General features: G+C 42.9%; 1 protein-coding gene across 1 annotated transcript; it reads left to right on the forward strand.

The window, feature by feature from the left end:
• The first annotated feature begins 352 nt into the window (after positions 1–352).
• Positions 353–25,197, forward strand: si:dkey-199f5.8 (beta-1,4-galactosyltransferase 3). The gene is made up of 7 exons (XM_063487058.1): positions 353–595; positions 11,737–12,986; positions 17,607–17,842; positions 18,795–18,982; positions 20,575–20,697; positions 21,083–21,187; positions 23,231–25,197. Exons 2-7 carry the CDS (start codon positions 12,713–12,715, stop codon positions 23,442–23,444), a joined length of 1,140 nt encoding a protein of 379 aa, XP_063343128.1. The 5' UTR covers positions 353–595; positions 11,737–12,712; the 3' UTR covers positions 23,445–25,197.
• Positions 25,198–25,422: the final 225 nt, after the last annotated feature.

Below are 25,422 nucleotides of genomic sequence, written 5' to 3' on the forward strand. Positions count from 1 at the left end.
TTCATGGATGTGATCGAGGAGGACATCCAGATGGTTGGTGTGACACAGGAGGGAGGCAGAGGATCCCCTGTGGTGACCCTTAAAAAAGGGCAGCAAATAGAAGTACAGGTTAAAGATTACAGCAGGAGAATGTAATTAAAAGAAATCACAGACAGCAGTGATAAAGAAACATGTAAAAAAATAAATAACAACTAATGATGATTTCCATATTCATTGCTAGTTTTTATGTCAAAGCCACAGAAACAAAGAATAAAATAAAATAAAATAAAATAAAATAAAATAAAATAAAATAAAATAGTCCCCCGTGGGTCTTGGTGGCGGTGCAGGCGGGCTGTTTTTGGAGCTCCTGTGGTAAAGCAGCAGCAGCTGTGGCCGTGGCAGGTTGTCGGTGTTGCTGAGCTCTGAGCTGTGACCGCGGAGGGGAGGAGAAAAGTGCCGAGCTGCAGCGGCTCTGCTCATTCAGCCTCCGAGCCAGCAACCAAACAGCAGCTTCAACTTCAGCGCACATCGGAAATACTGAGCAGGAAACGGGCAGCTGGAGGGACACCGACCGCTAACTGTCGCTTCACCTGCAGGGGGATAAAAACGCCTTCAGGTAAGACTGAAAAAAGACGTTTGTTTGTTTTTATGATGGAGCCAAAACAGCTCCGTGTGGGGATGCTAGCCCGTTAGCTAGCCAGCTAAGTAACTAACTAACAACCTCCCCTCCGCGGTTAGCGCGGCTCGGCTCGGCGTTCACAGCTGGCGAGAATCCGCTTGGAGTTGGGGTGGGAGCCCTTTTCTTGGATGTTTTACATGATTAAAAACCAGGAAAAAGTGAGCCCAGTTTAAAGGCAGTCGGGACTGTTATTAGCTCCACTTAAAAGTAATCAGACCCCTGCTGGAAAACTGTCGATGCGAACCCGAGTGTTACCAAGAATAACGGCAAACACGGGGTTTAAATCAGTATATTAGCTCTTAGCAGCATTGCGTAAGCTAATGCTGATTAATACCAGCTCTAACTAACTTTGTCTGCTATAAAGACCCCCGAAGTCTGTTTTTACTTCCGTTTTAGCTGATGTGTTGATCCTGAAAGCAAAAAGCTGACCCCGATAAAAGTTTAACGATAGCAGCTGCATTTACCAGGAAACTGGGTTCATTATTAGCTAACTACTCACTGAGCACTTTAGTTAACGTGCGGACATAACTCGTTAATTTCGCCATTTTCCGCTACCTCCCTGCTATAAGGCAGGTTTCTCAGCCTATCTTCCTGCCCATATGTCCTCGTATATGTGCTCTCCACAGCGGGACAAAAGGCCCAGCATGGCGGCCCCCTTCCCCCTCTGAACCCAGCCCACACTGGAGGTGAGAGAGCAGCAGTGGGGCTGCTCTTCTTTGTCCTACCGGGGAGAGGACCAGAGCTTCAGTCTGTCTCTGAAGTCGTCCTGCTCTTATCAGTCAGAGTAAACATGCTGTCACAGGTATTAAAGAGCTCAAAGTCCAGATTTATATCTTTAGAAACTGAACTTAAGTGTGAGGTAAGCAGGATAAACAGTGATACAGATCATGAGGGCAGGTATTTTTAAAAAGGTTTTCATGAAGATTTAATACTTGAGTTTGTGTGTTTCAGGAAACTGTTTGGTCGAAGCCACTTCTCTAACTTGATTCTCACTTCTACAGTTTTTCAGGGTGCTGTGAGCAAAGATCTGTTGGTTTGTTTTTTTCTGTTTTTGAACACTGACCTTTAAATAAAATGAAATTTCAGAACCAAAATAAGTAATCTGTGCTATTAGGTTCTGTTACTGAACCTTAAACGTGGGCTAAAATCACTATCAGCTGCTGGTTCTGCACCAGGTTTCATTTAATCTTTTTTTTGTTGCTGCTGTTATAAAGTCAGATTACTGTGGTTGGTGCTGGAGCTGTTATGTGACTTTAAACACGCTTCATACAGCTTTATCCTTTCTGTTTCAAGATAACCTTGGGTCAGATTTGCTTAGGGAGGCTGAGACTCAGTGGTAAGCTTAATATGAACCTTCAGATGCTTCACTGCTTCCTGTATAAGCTCATTCTGCAGAGGAGACACTTGACCACGCTTTAAGAACGTTTCTGTTCTTTTCATGCTGTTTCTTCCTTTTTCTTTTAAATAGCACCCTCTGTGGTGCTTCATTTTTTTTGACCTGCATGAAGCGTTATGCTTAGACCGTGTTGTTGTAGCATCTCAGACAAGCTTTTCAGGATGTTGTTGTTTCAATACAGCTGAGCTGCTTCAGTATCATCTGCCTTCAGTGTTATATGGAGCTAGTTATTGTTACAGCATGTCTTTTGTTGTTAGTGTAAAAAAAGCCTTTGACACGTTTTTGTTTCCATATTTATCGTGTTAAAGATTTAGCTGCAGATGAATTGTCTCATGGTGGACTCCTAGCATTGATGACCTAAATGCACAGAAACACTGTATGTTGATGTTGCACTTCTTCTAAAAATTAATTACGTGCATGGAAATGCAACCCATGCCCAGCAAGATCCTTTTTTTTTTTTTAAAGGCAATTTCCCCCCAATTAAAAGCACCTGACAAATCCTTAATCCTCAATTTTACTGTGCCGTGAAGAGAAGCATCAACTATTGTGTTGTGCAGAGTACTGCATAGTTGAGCTAATGGAATATACTAGGAGCTTATTTATAAATGATAAAACATAATGAATCATTTCAGTATTGCTTGATTCTAACTCTTATTTTTTTTAGGTGTTAACTTTTAACATCAAAACATAAATTTTTATTACCTTGAATCCTGAATGTTGAAAAAGCTGCTGTGTTGTTATGTTGCTGCTTCTGGGAGGCCTCTTTGTTGTGGGTTATCTATCCCTGAGGAGATTTCCTTATCTCCATGGCTCCCATCTACAAACTGGTGCAGGTTGCTTTGATTGTCATTAGATAAGTGACTTTCCCTAATGGTTTGGTGAGGAAGGCCTCACTATGGAAACAGCTTGAGCCACCAGAGGCAGAAAGAGAGGAGAGGAGGTGGGAGAAGCAGGAGAATGATGGGCTTTTTTCCACTGTGTTCTCCTTCTCATGTCTCGGTGGAGTCGGACTGAGGAACAGCCATGGCGACGTGTACCAGCTGCACTGTGATGAATGGTCGGGGCTCAGGAGGCGTTGCCATGACAGGGTCCCTGGCACGCGCTGCTATGCAGACGCCTCTTTTCTCAGGGCATGTTTGCACATTATTTCATCGCCTGGTCCTGCTTGGTTGGTACTTGAGAGGAAAGGCCTGCCTGAATATGCAGAGTTTAAGTGTGTAGAGCTTTTAGGAATGATGCGTCTCTTTTTCTATTGTTTTGGTGACAGCATCGGGAAAAATACAGCTGTTGTGTAACCACATCTGACTGCACCTCTCCATGGTATTGTCACCAACACTGTTAAATACTCCTGTCGCTCAGCCTGTTTTTGGTCAGGTCGGAGCTGTTTGGGTGTTGAGCAACACCGTGAGGCGCTTTCTCAAACAAACTTGATGTCCGTTTGTTTGCCTGACTCAGTGCTGGTCTTTGCTGGCACTAACGTGAGAATCTAACCTGAAAGTTTTTGTTGCCAAACTGAACGAAGCAGTTTATCTTGCCTAAACAGAATCGAATGATGAGTGAAATTGCAGAGCCATCGCTCCAGCTGTTTCTCTAAATGTTGTTCCAGTATAGGAGCCCAGTCAGTGGTCTCACACGGCCGGCTATAAAGAATTGAATTCTGTGGTCTACATTTGAGGCTCGAATTCCTAAAACCTCACTTTGAACAAGAAAATGAAAATGAATTTTAGTTCTTAATTCCCGAGTGAAGGGAAACATATGCTCACTGTGGCGTTTCCATTTTTGTGCGTATTTCTTTCAGTGGGGGGGTTTCAGGTGTAGCTCAAAGTGGAAAAGCACCGTGGCCAAAGAGGTATCTCTGGGGGAAATACTTCCCCACTTTCATTTCAGACTTTGTACCACAGCTCTGCTCACAGGCTGCACTTTGGAAGCTCATGATTGTGCTCCAGATAAGAAGTCGTCTCTGGTTTTTAAGAAGTTACGAGAGCTCAAACATACAAATATTAAGAAGGTTTGGCCCGTCTGTGTGTATTTACAATGCCTGTAACTCTGAAAATATTCAGAGTATAAAGCTGTAAATTTGCATAGCTTTGTCCACCCATCCGTTTTCTGCAGCTTATCTGGGTCACTTTGTTAAATGTAATTGATTGTGCACACACGCTGCCTCTGAGGAGTTTGGGAATAACTGAAGTAAAGAATTAGTAAGAAATAAACTTTTGCCTCAAAGGCAGTTGCAATCAGTTTTGAGCAGTGAAGCAGATTTAACGACGTGGGGCCGGGCCTCAACGCAGTCAGAATTTCCTGCTCAGATAACCACGACATGTAAACTAAACCACATCTAATTTCCATTGAAAAATTGTGATCAGTTTTCGCCCAGTTAAGACCGGAAGGTGTGTTTGTGGTGTTCAGCCTCCTCTGTGGTTACCACCACCATGGCTGTTCTCTTTACCTCCCTCTGTGCCTGCTGTTCTTCACTTCTGTGCTGTGCCTTTAGGAATTGAACGACACTGCTGACCGTAAGCTACGTGATCTAAATATATCTCCGCTCTCTTCCCCCCTCGTCCCTTTTTATTTTCTCATCTGCTCTTCATTTCAGCACTTTTGTTCAGAACCCTCTTGGCTCCTCTTCATTCATTCATGTGTGCAAACACGCCTGCACCACATGGAGCTGTTGGTGAACTTTCTTTACACGATTATATAACTAAAATCAGAGACGATGTATTTGAATATGAAATTAATAGATGCAAAGCTGCGTTTCCACCTGGAGCGATGTTGTAGAGAGAGGAATGTTAATAATTTGACGTACTGTAATTAAATAAACATAAACAGTCAGATTTCAGCTGACTGTAAAAGTAGTCGATAACATCTATCTGCTCCTTTTAACCACGTCAGCCATTTATCAGCCAGGTGTCATACAGGCTGCCTGGACTGATTTTGTAGTTCTGGCTGAGGAGTTGCAGTAATGTGAAGTGCACATGGTGAAATAGAGGCAGGTTTGTGTTTATGTTACACTAGCCCGTGAATACTTTGTGCTACCGTGATACACCGAATATCCCAGTAAAGCTCGTCATCCCTTCTTTCCGACACCATTTGAATTTGGTCTGTAGCAGAAATGAGTAATAGAGTTACGTTCATTTAAAGGACGTGTCTAATACGGGCCTGTTGCTGGGCCTGGGCTGTCTTTCAGGCTGTTTTTGTTTCAAAACTTGGTAACGATCTGTTGTAGTTTGAGTCTTGTGTTAAAAAATAACTTTTTATAGTGAGTCATCCAAACCACACGGGAACATATTAATGACTAACCTCGTGTTGCGGTTGGATCATCTCAGACGTGTAGTCTGTTTTCTTTCTGCCATGATTGTTTGTCTCGGCCCATCTGGGAGCTTCAACCTGAAATTTCACTGAGAACAACTTAACCCTCATCCTCCATCTTCCCTGTGCTAATGTGTTCCTATTAGCCTGACTATAGCTGCTGTTTAGTTTTCATCTTTATACCCTAGCAGCTGGTCAGCTTGCTTTTGTAAATATTTTAAATAAATAAAGATGGCTGGAGGTGAAACTTTAATGAAGACTTTGGGGGAGCTGAAAGAATTTGGACAGTTTTTTAACTCGGTGGTGCCTCAGACTGGACGAGCATTTACACCTGAAAATGTGGACAATTTGAGAGCGAATGAGTGGACATACAGACCTGCCTACACGAACTCATAGTGACACAACAAATGTAACATGAGTCTTATAAATGACGACAGTGCTTTAATGGATTATTAGGAAATCATCATGCAGCTATTAGCCGGCCTTGATTAGCAGCACTCAGAAAATTCCCCATCCCGAGCTTGTCATCTTACAGGGAAAACCAGAATATATTAACAATGGCAAACCAGTACAACAAGAGGGACTAAAATCTAAACATGTCTTCTTAAAACAAATGTACACTGATAAATAAAATGATGATGTTGTACAGAATAGACTCTTCCTCAGCACTGAAGGTGAAATGCTCATGAAACTAATGAGTCTTCATCCAAGGTTAATTTAACCTCATACTGAAGGGTCGTTTTTACAGAGGACTTACTTGAACTTTAGATATAATACAAGTGATGAAAATAAATTAGTGAGGGGAAAAAGGGTGAAGGACTTGGTTTTATCTGGTAAAATGTATTTATACAGTTGAAGCTGGTGACATAGCCCACACGTGTGACCAACATTTTTACTTAGGGCAGGGATAGCTCAGCAGGTAGAGTGGTGGACCCAAGATCAGAGGTTTGGCTACCCTGAGATACCCCTGAGCAAGGTACCGTCCCTACACACACTGTTCCCCGCGCACCCAACGGCTGCCCACTGCTTCACAGAGTGAGTGGGTTGAATGCAGAGAGGAATTTCCCCACGGGGATCAGTAAAGTATACATCATCATCACATCACATCATTATGCTGGTGGCCCGAGTCGCTCAGTAGGTTTGCTGCCAAAACACTTAACAAGCAGCTGATTCAGCAAGGCAACAAAAGGAGGAGTGACCAGGAACAGGAACAGAAACGGGAAACAGTGCAACAGAAACCAATTAGTCACTGCAGAATTTCAGTGTGACTCTTAGCTATGTTTCTAGGAAGGTACACGTCAGGATACAACCAAGTCTGAAGCGCTTGAAAACCAGGATCCCGTCCCAGGCTATTCAACCCCTACTGACTTTAATAATTCACATGATGGTGGTGTGGGAGCAGTGTCTCACACCCTCACCCTTGACCCTGAGATAGTATTGACTCGTGTGATCCTTTCAGTCCCGTGATTTCAGGGAGGGTCAGCGACTCTCAGGACCTTCTCTACAGGGAGAACCCACATGGGGTAAAATGTTTGGGGCTCCCATCATTTTTTTTAGAACTGAAGAAGTTTTATTGATCAGAGGTGAAATATCTTCAGGAACCTGAAAGAAGTCCTGTTGTCTTTAACTGCATAAGTCTACCATGACCAGGCCTGTGGCTTGAACATACACAGAAATGCTACAGTGTAAGGCTCCAGTGAGATGCCTGCGGTGGCAGATGGGTAGCAGACTTGTTGCCTTGGAGGAGCTGCATGTTGGCCAACAGGCAGCTGACACTTGGACCACTTGCAAGCTAAAGCAAGTACAGTGTTAATGACCTTTTAACTGCTTCAGCTTGTTAAAGGTCGACTGTAGCTCAGAAGAGCAGGCTGTCTGTTGATACTGGCTGCTCCAGAATCTGAATGTAAATACCCTCGAGCAACATGCTGACCACACGTTGCTCTCTAATGCATGTGATTGCTAGATAGAAAGCACTTAAACATGGGTGTGAATGAGGCATCTTGTATAAAGTGCTATGAGTTCTCTGGAAGAGTAGAAAAGCTATATAAGAATCGTTCCATTCAACCTTTCTTCTGGGGATGGACGGATTCGATATTACGTATCGGTATCGGTCCGATACTGACCTAAATTACTGGATTGGATATCGGAGAGAAATAAAAAATCACAAAACTTGCGACATGGCGTAACTCGGCTCATAACCTTAGCACGTCGGAGCAGTATGCATCACGTGATAGAGCAGCTGTGGCGTGCGAGACCTGACGGCGGTCTGGTTGAGCATTTGGAGCCTCGCTAGCAACCCGGCATTTCATCTCAGAGAAAGTTATCCCAGAGAAGTAAAGCAAGTGTGTAAGTTCATCTCTGAATGTTTGTAAAGCATTCACACGTTAAGCTTATGACTGCCTCCCCCTCCCTCTCCTGTTGCAACTTCAGTCATGAAACTGATCAATGATCAGCTGATCGGCTTTTCTCTCTTGTTTGTTTTTGGCCCACTTTGCACCAGAAAGAGGAAACCAGCGGCTGAACAACAGCAGCACGTTTAACCTTGATAAGCTGTTGTTAGAATTTATTTAATATTACTTTCTAGACCAGGATCCTTTTCTACGTAGCTGACGTAACTGTGCAGGGGCGGATCTAGCAAAGTTTAGCCAGGGGGGCAGGTAGGGCATTAGCAGGGAAAAGGGGGCACAAAGACATACTTTACTTTCTTATTCTCATTTAAAATGTCTAGCTTTTAATAAATAATTATCTGAGTTTTACTCCCAAAGTTTTCATCTGATATAAAATGTATAGAAGTCCATTACTGTATATAGTAACTATTAAGTCTAATATATACTCTGTTAAGCTATAGTACTTTTTCCTAAGTACTCTTTAAAATACCAGAATAGGGAGGATGGAGGATTTAAGTTTATTAGATTGATCAGTTTTGGTGAACTATGAAATATTTTGGGTGCAGTGTATTTTTTTGCATACAGGTATAACAGAATAGCTTTAGTGTTTGTGGGTTTGTTTGTTTTTTTGTTAAAACTTGAGTATGAACTTGTATAAAAAGCAGGAAGATATTAAAAAAAACTGTTTTATTGATTATCGGATTCATATCGGCATCAGCAGATATCCAAATTTATGATATCGGCATCGGACATAAAAAAGTGGTATGGTGCCATCTCTAGTTTCTTGTTGGTCGGCGACTCTCTTCAGCCGCTCGGCTCGAGTTGAACTAAACAGCGAGTGGGTGCCACATATGTTTGACATGTGCTAATAAAGGAAATGTAGAGATTGCATACTTGGGTGAAAAATAAGAACACAGTAATGCTGGGAACAAGAGCAGAAACGGCTCTTTGATGTGGCTCTAAATGCAGAGAGGAAGACCATTCTTGCAGGAGAGACGATGAAGTCAAAAGCACAGAACGTCACCAGACTGCTGCTCTTCCTCTCTGTATTTAGTTCACTCCTCATCCTCAGCCAGCACAGAAAGATCCATGCAGCTCCGGGCCTCTTTTGTATGCGTGTAAGTTGGTGCCTGAGCTTTATTTAAAAGAGGCGCTCGCTGCCAGGTTCTCCCTTTGTGTAAACCAGCTCAGGTACAGCACGAGCCTCGAGCGCTAAAGTATCTTTATTATTTCTCCTCTTTATAAAGAACATGAGAATAAACGGGAGCGTCACGGAGCGCATGAATTCATTCTCCAGGGATCTTCCGCAGTTGTCTAGTAGATCAAGTTGGCACATAATATTAACGTTAATAGCCATCTTATCTCCTTTGGTTAAAAACAAAAATCCAAGCATTGATTTGTGTGCATTGTTGGTTAATGTTGGGATAATATGTCGAGGTCTCTCTCCTGTCCTCCTATAGATTGTATCATTTGTGGAAAATAATAGAAAATCGAGTTTTTTGGATTATTTTTCAAGGCCTGATTTCCATAAATTGAGTTTTAGTGATGCTTGGTAAACACAGCAGACTAATAATGTTCCACCCTGCATTTTATACCAGTGTGCTACGACTGGCCAACACCTGACGTCCTCGCCCTGCAGTTTCAGGAAGTTTGTCAAACACCCTTTAAAGAAAACGGCGTGTGTTTTGTTTTTCCAGGTACATGATGTGCTTCATTTATAATAAAAGCAGGTCGACAATTGTTCAGCAGGTGAACATGAAAATATTGTTAGTGGAAACAACTTCATTGGCCAAACATCTCAGCTGGTATAGCGGTATGTGGGCACGCACAAATGAAATCTGTGGGCAACACTGATCATAGCTGTGCTGGAATCACAAGTTGAGCTGGTTCAAAAATCATATGATCATTGAAGGCGCCGCCCTAGCAGTCGCCTGTCAATTACAATAAAATAAGATTAACATGATTCATTAGACAGCAGGTACTAGCAGTTAAAGTGTATTCAGAGCTTCTTTGGCCCATTAAGGCTCCAGGGTTGAATGCACTCAGTCCACTTGAGTAAATTTAGAGATGTGCAGATCTTTATTCCCTCTGGCCAGTCACATGGTTGAAGAGCAGACCTCCGGTGTCATTGGAGGGCTTCAGATTCATAATCCAGTGAATGTGAACCTTTTAGAAAGCGTCAGCGATTACTTCAAAACAGATTAAATTATTTATTTATCTGCTCAGAGTGGTTGAGATGAATTTCCGTTCTGTGGGATTAGCCACAGTCTTTATGACATATCATGTCATAAACCATATCAAGAGGTTATAGGTGCCGGGCGACATGTCAGGGGTCAATCCTCCCATCTGCTCCCAGCTCTGATGAAAGTCTTTTGCAGAGGATTTCCTCTTCCGTTTGATCCGCATGTTCTCTCAGAGGGGAAAATAGGAAACCCTTTTAATATCCTTCACTTGAAAATCCCCCCAGTCAGCTGTTAAAGAACGACTGTGCAGATCTGCAGGAGTCAGATATCATCAGTACATTTCTGCAAGTTGATCAAAGTGTATTTTGCAATGTTGCTTTTGTATTTCTTCATTTCCTGTCTGTCGTTTCGTTCCTGAGGCACACGGTGTTAAATGCTCCAGAATGCATTCGCTTTGTTGTCGAAATGATCAAGGCTAACACGGCTTTGATAGTATAAAGGAACATAACAAAAAGGGCTCATTTTTCTCTCAGCATATCTTTGATCACACCAGTCAGTGTCTTTTTTTTGCCTACCTTTACAGCTCTTTTTTTGGGTCCTCCTCACATTCTGTGATTCAGCAAGCTGCTCTTATCTCCTGTTGTAGAGCAGGGATGGGGAACTCCAGGCCTCGAGGGCCGTGTCCTGCAGGTTTTAGATGTGTCGTTGATCCAACACAGCTGATTAAATGGCTAAATTACCTCCTCGATATGTCTTGAAGTTCTGCAGAGGCCTGGTAATGAACTAATCATTTGATTCAGGTGTGTTGATGAAGGGTGATGTCTAAAACCTGCAGGACACCGGCCCTCGAGGCCTGGAGTTCCCCATCCCTGCTCTATGAACAAATGTTCATAATGTGACATTTTCCTGTGGGTACTTTATGCTCTAAGTGCTGAAGATCTTATCATACAATCTTCTTGGTGATGCTGTACCAAGAATTTTCATGTACCGATGATCTGCCTTGGAATAATTTATGTATCTAGCACTGCTGCCACGGGTCTGTAATTTATACCATTTCTATAGTTTTCAGATATTTTTGAGATCTTGTTAATCTTTCTCTTTAAATACAGACCATATGTCCTCCTCTGAATTTTTTTCTATAAAAAATGTAAAAAGCAGAAGAATAGACATGGTGGCATTTCCATAAAATGACAATAAACAAAAATACACATTAAAAAATATCCAGAAACTGATTACTTTTCAGTTAAAATAGAGTAAACTGCAAGTTCATGTTCAGGTTAAAATATCCGTTTGATTTTGGGTCGCGGTGTTTGATGTAGGGGCAGGTTCTCTGTCCGTGTTTCCACCCGCCACGTAGCGTTCAATAGGATTGGGATTAGGATTAGTGCTCTGAGTACGGCTGCTTTAACGAGCGCTAATTGATTTGTAACTGAGGATGTGCTGGGCATCGCTGCAGCAGAGCTCAGGTCAGGAAGGACAACATCACCGGGTCCTTTCATCAGGAGCAGAAGGATGGACTGCTCTGGCTGCAGATTTTGGAAACTTCCTCGTCGCTGTGATGCGTGGCTTCCCGTCTGCCGCCCACCGTGGGCAGCAGGCCTCTCTCTGGGGATCTCCCACTGAGTCTGATTAGTGCAGGCTTTCCAACTGTGCTGTTTGGTCTCTGTAAACAAACACAATCCATTTGTTTGCCTGTACTGTACACAATAGCTCATTGTTTGTGTGCTGAAATCGCTGATTTCAACAGTTTTAGCCAGGATGTCAGTCAGTTTTAACACCCGCCCTGTTTCCTCTCCTGTCTTCCAGAGCCATGCTGGAGTGACCCATCCAGTTCCTGTCGATCCAGTGTGACCAGTGAGCGGCTTAAGGTGGATTGCATCATCATGGAATAATAGCATTGGGAGTCAAAGCTCGACCTCTTCCTCTTCGTCCTCCTCCCCCTATTTCTTTTTCTCTCAGCCTCACTCTGTACTGAAAGCCTCCCCCTAACAAACACTCACCCACCCACTCACTCATGCAGGACCCTTCTGACCACTCCTCCCACGCAAGTCACGGTCCACTCCCACCGTCTCTCCAGCCAGTCAGGCGGTGAGCGGCTGGAAGCCGTGTAATCCTCTGTAAAGTATAGCGCCTATACGGCCGCATATGCACCCCTTTGTCATGGCGGCTGTTGTTGTTGTGGAGGCCTCCCTCAGGAGAGAGCAGGAGGGACAACAGAAGGCAGCATAAAGCTCACAAAGGCAGGAAGGGAGCTGGAGAGCTGAGAGAGAAGGAGACGCTGCAGATTGTTTGGCTGGAGGCGAGTGAACTTCACGGGGCAGCGGATGGTGCTCAGTCGGTGTGAGACTCCATAATGTGGGGCTGGCATTATCTCCCCAAACCAAACACAAAGTGGACCAACAGTCAACTCTGGAGATACCTACCACCTGCTGAGCAGCAGCGGGGAATGCAGTGAGGACAAAGTGGACCAGGTTTTTTTTTCTTTTCTTTTTTTGTGTCTCAGTGTGGAATATTTTTCTCTTTTTGTTCTGTTTGGTGGTCTTTGTGATTACAGCCTACCAAAAGTGCCTTTATGTGTGACATCGCCGTGTCTTCGGACATACTGAAGTTAAATATTTCACAGATTATCACTCACTTGACATTTGCCGTGTGCTGCCATATTCTGGATTATATAGGAAGTAAAAGGCTTGACGCCACCCTCGACTAAACCTGACAATCATCACCTGCTACACCTGAGCAGCAAGTTCCACCTGTCTCCACTGGACCCATCCGAGCCGTCACCATGTTCAGTATTCAGTCCAAATGGCGCTACCTTATCATGTTCCTGGGCATCCAGCTGGTGGTGATGGCGCTGCTGTCCCGAGAGGGATACCAGAAGAGGGTCACTTACTTCATACGCATCTTCCGCAAGCCGGACGCCGGCGCTGTATCAGGCCGCAACCACACCACACCCACGATCAGTGGAGGGGACGTATACGCCAACCTCTCCCACCTGCCCAAAGCTCACGGCCATCGAGACGACATGCCCTACTGTCCCAAAACGTCCCCTTTAATAGGTGAGTGCTCATGCCACGTCTTCAGTGTCGATCCAATGGTGGATTAGGCTTTCCTCCATTTAGCCTTAAATAGATGTTTACTAATTAAGTGGATCAATCGTGAAGGTTTAAGACAGCGATTCATACTTCAGGTAACCCTTAAAAGTTGAAGCTTAAATCTCTTGTTTAAATAATATAAAGCATTTGGGACTTTGCGTCCTCGTAGGGCTCAGTGTAGCCTCTGAAGGTAATACAGTCTAAGACTAAGTCCCTAAAATTCAGCTCTGATTGATAAAACATTAAAGGCCATGAAAGTTTTTTGGCTTGTGAAGTTGAGCCAGTTGAGGTGGTTCAGGCATCTGGTACAAGGTAGCCGCGGAGGGAGAGGTCTGGGCTTCTCTGCTTAGGCTGCTGCGCCCGTGACCTGGCCCTGGATAAGTGGAAGAAGGATGGATGGAAATGTGGCTGTAATTGAACTTGTTCAGCTATAGAGTAGATGCCATGTTTTGGTGCAGGTGCCCTCGCCAGCAGTCAGCCAAGTGTGAGCGAGGACTGAACTGCAGCTTTTAGAGGATTATAAACAGCACTTTTATGATCAAATGTTTCACCCTCGCTACTGTAGTTTTCTCATATGCACAAGTTAATAACTTCTCATTTTGTCTCACCTTTATTTAAATATAGTGTAAATAGTCTCACTGCAGGTTTTTTCTTTTTTTTGCATATTTGAGTCACATGTGACCCTTTTTTTTTCCTCGTTTAGCTCTGGGTTTAGTCTCAGAGAGGATAAACAAAACAGGTGGTATTGACTTAAATTTAACTGAAGAGAAAATGGAAATGTATGCTGCACTTTTGTGCTTTTCTTTTCCCCCGTTATATAAAAGCAGTATGTTTGTTCCTGTGGCTGACAGTCATGTTAAACATCATTTGAGTCAATCTAAGTTTGCAAGTAATACCTGTGAGCTGAAAGCTCTAATCACTCAGTTTTACAGTTCTGGCTGCTCTCGGCTCCTGATATGGTTGTCATCAAGCACAGAAGCCAAACTTACCTGCTGCACAAACCTTCTGTTTTGAAGGGGCAGCCAATCAGAAGAAAGTTGGATTAAATGGAGCGGAGCCAAAACGGCTTGTTTCAGACAGAACTGACTCATTAAATCAGTGGTTCCCAAACTTTTTTTGCTAGGCCCCCCTTTGTTTTACAGGAAAAGTGTTCGTGCCCCCCCCCCCGCACGCGCACACGCACAAACATCCTCCTACCACACAAACCCATATTTTGCTCCATTGCGGTTTATTTCACACCTCAAACATTTAGTAAACAATTAAGCAAATACAAGTAATCTGCAATAAATTACAGGTAGTAATAAAATAAACTACTAACTCTTTTAGGCTACGTCCACACCTACACGGGTATTTTTGAAAACGCAGCTGTTTCGTCCACACGTAAACGGCGTTTCGAATCACCGAAAACGGAGATTTTTTTAAACTCCTTTTTTGCGTTTACGTGTGGACGCGGAATACAGAGTTCGTCACGCAACATCAAAGGTATGTGCCTTTTTTCACGTCACGCTGTGCGCCACGTTATTGTTTACGTGAGATGAATTGCAGAATAGCAGATAGAGACAAAATACTGTTAATCTGACTATCTTAAGTTTTTACAGGCTTACATATACACTCGCAGTTACTGTCCCTCCATTTACAAAGGCATCACGGTGTGATTATTTTACGTGTAGTTGTTGTTTTTTCTTGTGTAATAATATTCAACATTGCTATCAAATCAAAAATGCCTCTCTTTGCAAAATGGGTTCAAAAACATAAACAGCTGTGGGATACTGTTTGTCCGTGATTTGAACAGGGGGAACAAATCGTGGCAGGATCAGCCTGATATTATTTGTATCCCACTGTAACTTTACTGTATAAAGAGCTAACATCTCCAAAATGTCAGGAGTAGTTAGTCATTACAAGAAGTGTTTGTGAACTAAAAATCAAGAATGTGGGATACTGTTTGTCCGTGATTTGAACAGCCCAGCGCTGCTCCTGATGAAGGGAAAACCAATTCTGCAGGGAGACCTACCTCGGCACTTGTGCAGGTGAAGCCAAAGGGCAGATATGCTTCACCATATTTTCTAGTCTTTGGCTTAGAATGAAGTTGGTTTGGAAACATATTCAGCTACGCTTCATCTCCTGCTTTGCGTTTCTGTGGCCGCCCAGTGCTAGTAGTGTCCAAGCGTTTTGTCCCCCCCCCCTTTTCATACCGCGCCCCCCCTGCAATGGCTCCGCGCCCCCCGTAGGGGGCGGGCCCCACACTTTGGGAAGGTCTGCATTAAATGATGATGTTAATGAAGATGTTGATAAAGTCCTGTTAAATAAATGAATAAACACATTTAAGAAGTGGAAATAAAGAATAACAGCTTGTTTACTCTCAGCTGTGTGCCATTAACACGAGCCAACCAACCAGATTTTTGGCGCAATTCAACAATAAGTGCCAAAAACCGTCCTCAGGGCAACATTGAGCCACTTCAGAGCAGCCTCTGTGAACACGTGTCAGCTCGGCGCCTTCACGCTTAATAACCATTGTCAAGAAGTTTCTACTGGTTCCTTCTGCAGTATCTTCAAGAAAAGAAAGTACAGAAGGAAAGTGAACATAAATCCAGTGAGTGATAGAGGGTGTAAGTATGATAAAAATATTTCAGTTCACTTAAAAAACCAAATACGTTTGTCCTAACCCACACACGGCTCAGAGCCTAACCAAATATTACATTTAAATGTCCCTTTGAAATCATATTTATTATCCGTGATGTAACATCTGGTTTCTGAGTGCCTTTTAGCTTTGAACCTGAAATCATGCACCTGGTTTCAGGTTTTACATAAAAATAGTTTACGTTTTTCTCAGCGTGCTCTTTGTGTGGTTCGTTTCTCAGATGTTTGGCTCATTTCAGACAAATCGCAGACACGGAAGTACAATCAGTTCAGTTTAACAGAATCAAAATACCTGTGGAGATGAGATGAGATTGACCTGGTTCAGCTTGGCTTACAAACACTTTGATGAAGTTACCTTTCAGATGAAGCCTGTACACAAACTCTGACCCTACATCTGATCTGCAGTCAGGTTTCCTGAGCGTGCGTGGATGGTAACAAAAGTGAGTTTTATTATGAATTGTCCTTATGGATAAAAGCCAAATACGTTTCTCATATGTCACTCTGACCTCTTTAAAAATATTTAAATGTTTCTGGAGACACTGAAACGGTGTCTGTATGTCTGATATACGGGAAATAATCTGCGTTTGATCACTAACAGGCTGGGGAAGGAGCGCCTGTGTGATCTTAGTGTGTAAAGGGCGTGACACAGTCGCTGCTTTTATGGTGCTAAGCTTATGTCCATTAATCATCTATAAAAACATGACGCTGCAGAAAGGTCATGACCTTCTCCACCCTTTTTCCATCACCTGTTGTGGGGAAAAGTTTCAGTCAACTCTTCATGTGAGTTGATGTCATCAAGTGAGCGCGCCTTAAATTTCGTCTTGCGTGTCACATTTCAGTGATTTTGTCCTTTCTGTAAAACAAATGTTTTTGTGGGGATATTTCAGTGCAGTGGAGGTAAAAACGCTGACAGTCGTGTAGGGCACGTCTTTGGCTCTGTGGAAATGACGTGTGCACAATGAACGTAAGAGATGCCAACCATACAGCTGCCATCAAACCACGTCACTGAGCTCTGTCACACCGTGTGAAGGCACCATAAAGCTTGTGACAGTTTTCCACCTGAAGAGGTCTTTTATGCTCAGTGTTTGCCAGGATTTGACGTGAAAAGGGAATTCTTTGAAACTGCTCTTTGTACCAGGAAGCTTTGTGACTATGAGCCCTGAGCTGAAGGTGGTACACTGTGCTCTGCTTTAACTCTTCTGTTAGCTCTGTTCCAGCAACATTGTCTAAACCCAGAATCCTGCCGCATGTTTATTCAGTCATTTGAAACGACTTAAAGACCATGAATTGATACGAGGGAAGAAAAAGACTCTTAAAGAAAAAACAAAGATGTTCGTCACTGTAACGCAAAGACAACCGAAACCTGCTGGAGGTTTGAGCGGCTCAGGTTCCTCCACTGAAACAGCTGAAAGGCTCGGGCGGGGATATGAGAGCCGGTTTTATTTGTATTTAGTCTGTTTGAAAACAGAAATCCGAAGCTTCTATGATGAGCTGACCTGAATAGGTGGCACACACCTGCATCTGTAACCCACCACCTGTTCACGTGATCTGATAAATCAGCAGGCGTTGGAGCGACGTGGCTTTAGAAAACAAAAAATAAACATCAGCTTAACCTTGATTAATACAGTGTATATACTTTTAATATAGTGACAAATTTTCTTTCCTTTTATAGATATTTTTTTCTGTCCCAATTTCACCCTCACCTCAGGCGGGCAGCTGGATGAGCAGCGTGAGGTGATGCAGGATTGTCAGAGCGATCTCTATGTTACAAACACGGCTGACTTTGTGCTTTTAAAGCTGACTTTTAAAGCTGACGTCTGACTTAAAGGTCATTTCAAAGCTTGATGTCACAATCAAAGGACGGCTTTCATACCCTGACCACATCATTTGCTTTCTCTCCAGTAACTATATTCATTCTTGGACGTAATTAATAACTTCTTTCCACAGGAGGGCCGATCCACGTCAGCTTCCCGTCACGCCTTAGTCTGGCCGAGGTTGAGAGGAAGAATCCGCTGGTGGTGCGCGGAGGACGATACAGGCCGCCGGACTGTGTGGCGAGGCATCGCACGGCCATCATCATTCCCCACAGACACCGAGAGCACCACCTCAAGTTCCTGCTCTACTACCTGCATCCCTTCCTGCAGCGGCAGCAGCTCAAATATGGCATTTACGTCATCCACCAGGTTTCTATTATTTCTATTTTACACTAAAATTCAGAAGGCAGTTAGAAATTAATTTTACTGTCTTTGTGTTAATGTTTAGATTTATAATATTTGGAGTATTGAGGGTTTTTATTGTCTATCTAAAGTGATGCACTAGTTGATGCTTGATAAAGAGCGCCCTCTGGTGTGTGGTCACTGGATGTGCATGTTGGATGATAAGAAATCTGAAGCAGCTCAGAGGTTTAATCTGCTTAGAGCTCACTGATGTTTCACCCTCTGCTCTGTCTATGATGATTTTCAATTAAATGCTTTTATAAATGATATTTTTATTAGTTTTGCTCAGCTGGATTCAGTCACATTCTGATAGTGCTGTTAAATATGTATTTAATGTGCTGCTAGCAAAACTTTCTAGTTCTGGTTTATTGCCTTCTTATTTATCAGAGTACATGTTACACAGTTTAGTCGTGGCCCGCGGTCACAGGACCTCGTTGCATTCATCGCTCCGTCAGGTCTCACTTGGAAATGAGACACTGGGTCTCAATGGGACTACCTGTGTAAAAGTAAATGAATAAAATACAAAAAATGTGCGTTTGGTCCCGCTAGATTGTAACCCCCAGTGGGTGGGGCTTATGTCTCCTTTGTTCTTGGATTCTCCAGCAGCGCGTCGGTTCATCCTATCTGAAACAAGCTCCTCCTCCTTTTATGAAACAGTCTTCTGATTGGTTGCTCGTTCCATACAAAAATGAGACTTTTTTCACCCAAACTCCCTGAAGTGCTTTTAAAGTTCACCTCACTAATCCTTGTTTAGTGCAAACATAATTTTCTGTGGCTGAATATTTGACCTGTTAAAGTCTGCTGTGCTTCCTTCTATGAGTGAAAACGTCTGGCTTTGTGCATTTTTCATTTACACAAATATTCAGTTTAAACTTATTTCTTCACGTGACCGTGAAACATTTTTGTTTTTCTTCTGCAGGCTGGAAACTACACCTTTAACAGAGCCAAGCTGATGAACGCTGGTTTCCGGGAGGCCATGAAGGAGGAGGACTGGGACTGTCTCTTCTTCCATGATGTTGACCTCATTCCAGAAGACGACCGGAATACGTACGTCTGTGACTCGAACCCCAAGCACGCGGCCATCGCCATGGACAAGTTCGGCTACAAGTATGTCTGAGAACGACCGATACATGCCGTGGTTTCAGTGCAAGGTGTAGAATGAAGTGCTGTATGAAAGCAGTCCTGTGAGTGGGCAATATTTCATTTTAGTTCAAATAAACCTCAAGCCTTCTCAGACAGCCCTCATTTGTCCTTCAGTTTAGCCCCTTTTCCATTAGCACCTGCTCGGATCGCCACGACTGGTTTTCCACTACAATCCAGTTCTACCTAACATGCATGGTTGTCCTCATAGCGACACATCCGAGCGTCCTGCGACGTGACTAATATGCGACACAAACGCTACAAAAAAGTGGACGTCGAGGAAACGATATGCCTGCTGCTCTGTCTGTGGCTTTTCATCAGACTCGGAGAACACGGCGTTGCTTTTGTAGCCGTTCCCCTCGTTGCCAGGTTTCAAAAACGGCGGTTTCATGATGCTCTCATGACTCATCGAGTGACACTACTGACCAGCCAATCGGTGCTCTAAGCAGTCTGACGACATCGCATTTTAGTACCGCTCAGATCACTTGGGGACCCCGAGAGAGCAGATACTAAAAGAAGGTACCTCTACCCGGTACTGTGACCTAATGGGAAACCCTGAAAACTGTGGCGAACCAAACGTAGGTGCTCATGGTAAAGGTGCTCCTTTACTCCAGAGTGTAACACTGGGCTCAGTCAACACATTTAGATATTAAAATGAAATAAATTCAGATAAAATGTCCTGAAAAAAACAAAATGAGTTGATTAGAGTAGCTAAAAATAATACATAAATAAAGCAGCAGAATGGTGAAGTTAGGCAAAAATGTAAAAGTACAATAAACCTTACTGTTAATGTAGTTTTTCTATATGTAATAATTAATGTGCTAAAGAGCTGTAACTAAAAATGCATCATCTATAATGTATCCAAGTGAAATGTGTTGAAGTGTAAGGAAATCTAAATGAAACACTGAGGTTGAATATGATCGGATAAAGTGGCTCTGTGGTAAAATGGTCCAATCAACAGAATAAAGCAAAAATAAGGAAACAAAAATAACTTAATGAGTGAAGAATAAAATAATAATATTCTATCTGAAGTGAAGGGAAGAGTGCCGGGTAGAAATAACCAGATGTTTCTCTGCTGGACAGATGTGTTGGGTTGTTTAAAGTTCTTACTGGAGGTGGAGAGAGCCTGAGGTAAAGAAGGGGAGTTTCTCTGACCCCCACAGTGGTTTTACTCGAGCTCGTCCACCCCACATGTTTACTGTTGATTTGCTTTTATGTTTACTTGAATTTTATCTATACTATGAATTTTAAAACATTTTCCTTGACTTGAAAGAGTTCGTGTGCACTGCTGTAGTTTTAAATGAGTTACAGAAATAAACTTGCCTCAGTGAAACTGCTCCTTTAGCTTCTGTGTGTTTGCTGCATGACCTGGCGACTCTGCAGAAGCTGCATGTGTGTGTTTTATTATTTAAATGCCAGAGTTCAGTTTCCAAGTCCTCCTTCCACACACTTGGCAAATATTCTAACCTGTCTGAACAGCATAGAAACTAATAATAAAACCCAGATGCTCTTTATTTCGCTTTTAATTTGTCTTGTTTTCTAATCCTAACCCTCTCCAGGCTTCCATACAAGATGTATTTTGGAGGCGTGTCAGCTCTGACGCCCCTGCACTACCTTAAAATGAATGGTTTCCCCAACAATTACTGGGGTTGGGGCGGCGAGGACGACGACATCGGAGTCAGGTGAGGATCGTGCGGAGTGCGGTTCAGTTTCAGGGTTCCTCATAGGCTCTACATGAAAGAGCGAGGCAGCCTCTGTCATTTTGCATTTTGTGCGCTGTTGCATCCATAAACTGTCCGGGGCAACAGTAGAAACCTGTTATTGATCGGGTGAATTCTCCAACAGTCACCAAGAGCACAAACATGGTCCAGAGATCCTGACACAAGCCGTAGGGTAGACAGCCGAGTGAAACATTACTGGAGACTGAGGCTAGATGTCAGTCAAAGTGACCCCACCCCTGAATTTAAACTGTAATCATGTGGGAAAAGCTGTGCGTGTCCTCAGTGATCTACATCAGGAGGGGTGAGCAAGATGGATCGGTCTAACGCTTGTTTCTGGTCTCCACAGAGTCTCTCTGGCTGGGATGTACATCACTCGTCCTTCACTAAAGGTGGGCCGGTACAAGATGATCAAACACAAGCTGGACAAAGGCAACGACGTGAACCCAAAGAGGTACTGCGATCCCAGTGCTCGCTGGGATAACGAGATCTCAAGTCTGAGCACAGAAACGACCAGACGTGTCTCGCTGGCCATAGTTAGATACCAGAGTTAGACACATGCTGTGTAGCTACGTCACAGCTAGCTGCAAGTAGTTGCTGCGTATCGCCACAGATTTCTAGAATCGAAATGAAATTTTGCCTCAGTCAGAAATATTATAATTCTTATCATTTATCGGTACGTATCCATATTTTTATATCTATAAAAAGAAAGCTGACACTTGTGAGACTTTATCAAAGGTGTAAACGTCACAGCAGATACCTTTGTGTCAAAGAACTGAGGATAAAACAGAAAAACATGGAGATTTTTTTTTATAGCAGATGACCTTAAAAATATTCTGCAGTCGATCAAAAACAAAAGAAAACCATGAATCACCACATGAACATGACCTGATGCTGCTGGCGTGAAGCAGAGCAAAGTTACAGAGGTTTGATTAGAGACACAGTTAAGCCTTTTGCAATTTTGCATAAATTTAAAAAGTTTAAATTTCTTCAGTATTGAACAGCAGAAATGCAGCTTTCTTGTTGGAAGTCATTTAAGTAAAAAAGAAAAAAAACAGCGCTGTAAACAACTGTAGACTGGTGGGTAATAAGCAAGCGAATGGGAAACAGTTCTTGAAGTAAACTGAGAGAGAGAGCTGTGCATGAAGTTTGATTTTATCGCGGTGGAGGCAAAACAGCAAGTCAGAGTGAATTCATGACGATGTTTATGTGAAGCGTAGTTTGCTCGTCTTTGGCTGCTGGTTCAGTGAATTGTGATTGTAGAAATATGAAACCTGCAGCTTCAGAATCTATCGCAAAAAAAGACGTAAACACAGAGCGCGGACCTGCATCTGATGTTAACGAGCTTCATTACATACATTTTGTCCAGAGCCTGAATGATACAGATTTTGAAGATATTAAAACCCCACATTCTCAATATAGTTCCTTCTTCATTCCGATACACGTGTCATTCAAAGATTTCCATACTTTGACACTTTCCCGACTCTTCTCAGGTCAGCTGGTCATTTTTCCCGTTGTCCCAAACACTCGTGTATCCTACAGGGATTTCCAGAGCGGTGCAACATCATCACTTCTAACATGTGTTTCTCCTGTCTCCCTTTGCATTTTCATTTGTTGGCATTTATAAATAAATGCTGATATCGATGTAGATCGGGAAACTAAAAGTAGTCGGTGGTGTTCAGTGTTGGAGCTTTAGGGCAGTGGAAACTGGAAACTGTATCTTCTAGATTGTCTAAGGAGCTCGGAAGTAAAAGAATCTGGACGTCTTTAAGTTTCTTGAAGATGTTTAAAACTTTCATCTGAGACGCTTCTTCAGTTCTGAGAGTAAACGGTGGAGAGTCTCAGGTGTTTAACCCTTAAGAGGGTCGTTGACCAACTATTGGTCATGTGCCTCATCACATTAGCAACGGTGTGAAAAAAGGTCATTGTCAGCAGCGGTTTCGGGTGAGCTCATTGTGAAACCTAGCCACACCCTATCATGTGACTTACTGAGATCAGCTGATCCAGGATGTGAGTGGATCTCAAAACTGGATCACAAGCCCCGCCCTCTGTTCAAAGATGGCCGTGGACATAGATGGCTTCTTTCACTTCTCTTTCAAACATCCTCAATGGAGTGACCTTTGACCTTTAGGACAGAGAGGTGAAATGTCTTCAAAAACCCTAAAGAAGTCCAGACGCTTTTCTTTCCTAGCTCCTTAGACTACGATGAACCTTCAGACATCTTTTAGAGGAAACCTGGTCCTGAGTAAATTACAAATGAGGCCACAAGCTGTTTTTATTTAAGCCAGATTACAGTCTGTTCACATGTTGGCAGTTTAAAAAAAAAAAAAAACACATGTTTTTTGCTTATGGACAGCTGTCTAATGTACTCTCAAAGTGGAAAAGTGTTTGTTTGTTTGTAAACAATGAAATAATGAGGTCATGATTTTGCTGTAATCGAGCAGCTGTGTTGTTTCTCCTGGAAGAGTAAAGCTGGTCTGCTTCGTGTGTCTGTCAGGTTCAACATGCTCGCTAAGACGCGTCAGACCTGGAGGACGGACGGGATGAACACGGTGGAATACGAGGTGATCTCGCGGGAATATCTGCCCCTGTACACCAACATCACCGTGAACATCGGCACGGAGGCCGGCCTGCACCCGCCGCCCCGGACTCCCCGCCCTGCTCCCAAGGCTGAAGCTAAAGACGCCGCTGAAAAGCTCAAAGAGAAGTAGTCCTCGCTACTCTCACTTCAGACGGATAATCCTATCAGTACATGCTGTATGAAGGTGTTGGGTTCTTTTTTTTCCTCTAGATTTTTCTTCTGTGAGTTTTGTCGCCCGAGCATCGCTCCGCCTTCACGTCGTCGGGCGTGCTGGGTGATGAAACGCTTAAATCTGTTAAAGATGGATCAACAGGAACTGAGTCCTTAGCTCTTCTAAGTGATGTGCCGCTTCCTCCGGTCCTGCTCTAATTTATTCTTCTGAGGGAGCCGCAGCCGAGAGAGGGGGGCGGGGCTAACAGTTGGACTCTATGAGTTTATATATCTGCAGCGCTGTGGTCGCTGGTTTAACCGTGTGAGGCCTTAGAATCTATTTTTTTGTCTCGTCTTTTCACTCGTACCTTACTCTACCGAGGATGGTGGATTTGAAGGAGCAGCAGTCGCACTGTGTCAGACTCTCGTCTCAAAGCACCGAAGGGGTTTTCTGTGCTTCTGTCACAGTCAAGGCAAAGTTCTCGCTTCTGCACACCTGTCTGTGAACACCTTTATTTTACACAGACAAACGTTTCTTTTAAGATTATGGATGAGTTTGTGGAAGTACAGTGGGAGTGATTTCATGGTGTAGATGAAGTTGCAGCTCCTCTTTTTTCAGCCTTTTACACCATCTCCTTAAACTTCAGTATGTCTGACGTCTTCTGATTGAATTCATCTCTTCTGTGTCTGATTTCAATGAGGTTAAGCTTTGCATCAAAATGGAGTCTTTTTTTCTTTTCTCTGATGCTTTATATGCAGTGAATTTTGATGTGACACTAATTATCCTCAATCTGCACAAATCTGGGAAATTAAATGGAATGATGAACTTCAATGGTCACATTTATTAAGCCAATCAAACATTAGAAGAAAACTGTAATCAATATTTAAGGCCAATGACATTGGGGGATTTTAGGGGTACTTTATGTAAATCCTGGTGTTTTTAATAATTGTTAAAATCCTTTGGAAAAGGTTTCAAGAGATGACGACACACTTTAGTGTAATGCCAATTACATTACGAGTCACCTTAAATAAGAACTTGTTGATGGAGCTAAATAGAAATGTAAACACTTGCTGGTGAAACACTGCCCCCAGTGGTCAAAGTTGTAGTTATATTTTGTAACTTTAAGGTGCCTTTAAACTATTTTAATTACTGAAACAAGAACACTGAATGATGGCCTTGCAGGAAATTCAGCTTCCAGGGTTTTCCTGTAACAGCGAGTCATTTTGGTACAAATTATTTGAGGAAACTGGCGCCTGCTTTACTTATTAACCACAGAGATATCAGCAGCCACCCACCCAAATAGTGTTTATGAGGCAAGTATGGAGGGCAAAGTTTGTGTGTGTGTGTGTGGGGGGGACATGCATTTATTTTTGTAATTTAAACTAAATAAATAAATAAATAAATAAAATGTGGTTTGAAAATGTAAACATTCAATTTTTATGTAATACAGATTATGTAGACAACATGAGGTGGACAGACATTAGCTCAGTCTTGATTCTAATTGGTTAACTGGCCAAACAGACAGAATTGAAAAAACACTAATGTAAGTATGAATAATGCATGCAGGTGTTAAATATTATTATTTTTTTAACAAACTGTGCACCAACACGGAAATGGCTCAAATGTAGTGTTTAACAAGAAAGTATTTATTTTCTTGTTAAATTATGCCTCCTCATTTTATCCTACATATGCCTCAGTTTCTTCCACTGACAGATCTGTGTGTGTGTGGGGGGGTGGGGGGGGGGGCTCACCGGTGAGGCTGGCTGTATTGGCAAAAACCAAAGAGGATGCTGACGGTGTGAAAAACTGTGAAATAATAAGGTATAGTCCAAATATTTGTGTAACACTGTCGGTGCAGAAACACTACAGACCACACAGTAGTTTTTAGGTATCGCACAGAGACTGTATGTAAAAGATGGCAGAGATCTGTGGACTTCCTGTTTCATGTGACAGTCCA

This window comes from Pelmatolapia mariae, linkage group LG10_11 (assembly GCF_036321145.2).
Source record: "Pelmatolapia mariae isolate MD_Pm_ZW linkage group LG10_11, Pm_UMD_F_2, whole genome shotgun sequence".
NCBI lineage: Eukaryota > Metazoa > Chordata > Actinopteri > Cichliformes > Cichlidae > Pelmatolapia > Pelmatolapia mariae.

Excerpts from the sequence above, each read along its gene's own strand:
- si:dkey-199f5.8 (XM_063487058.1), top strand. The coding sequence starts at position 12,713 with ATGTTCAGTATTCAGTCCAAATGGCGCTACCTTATCATGTTCCTGGGC. Across the intron at positions 17,843-18,794 it reads GCATTTACGTCATCCACCAG|GCTGGAAACTACACCTTTAA; the intron begins GTTTCTATTATT and ends TTTCTTCTGCAG. Across the intron at positions 20,698-21,082 it reads GACGACGACATCGGAGTCAG|AGTCTCTCTGGCTGGGATGT; the intron begins GTGAGGATCGTG and ends TGGTCTCCACAG.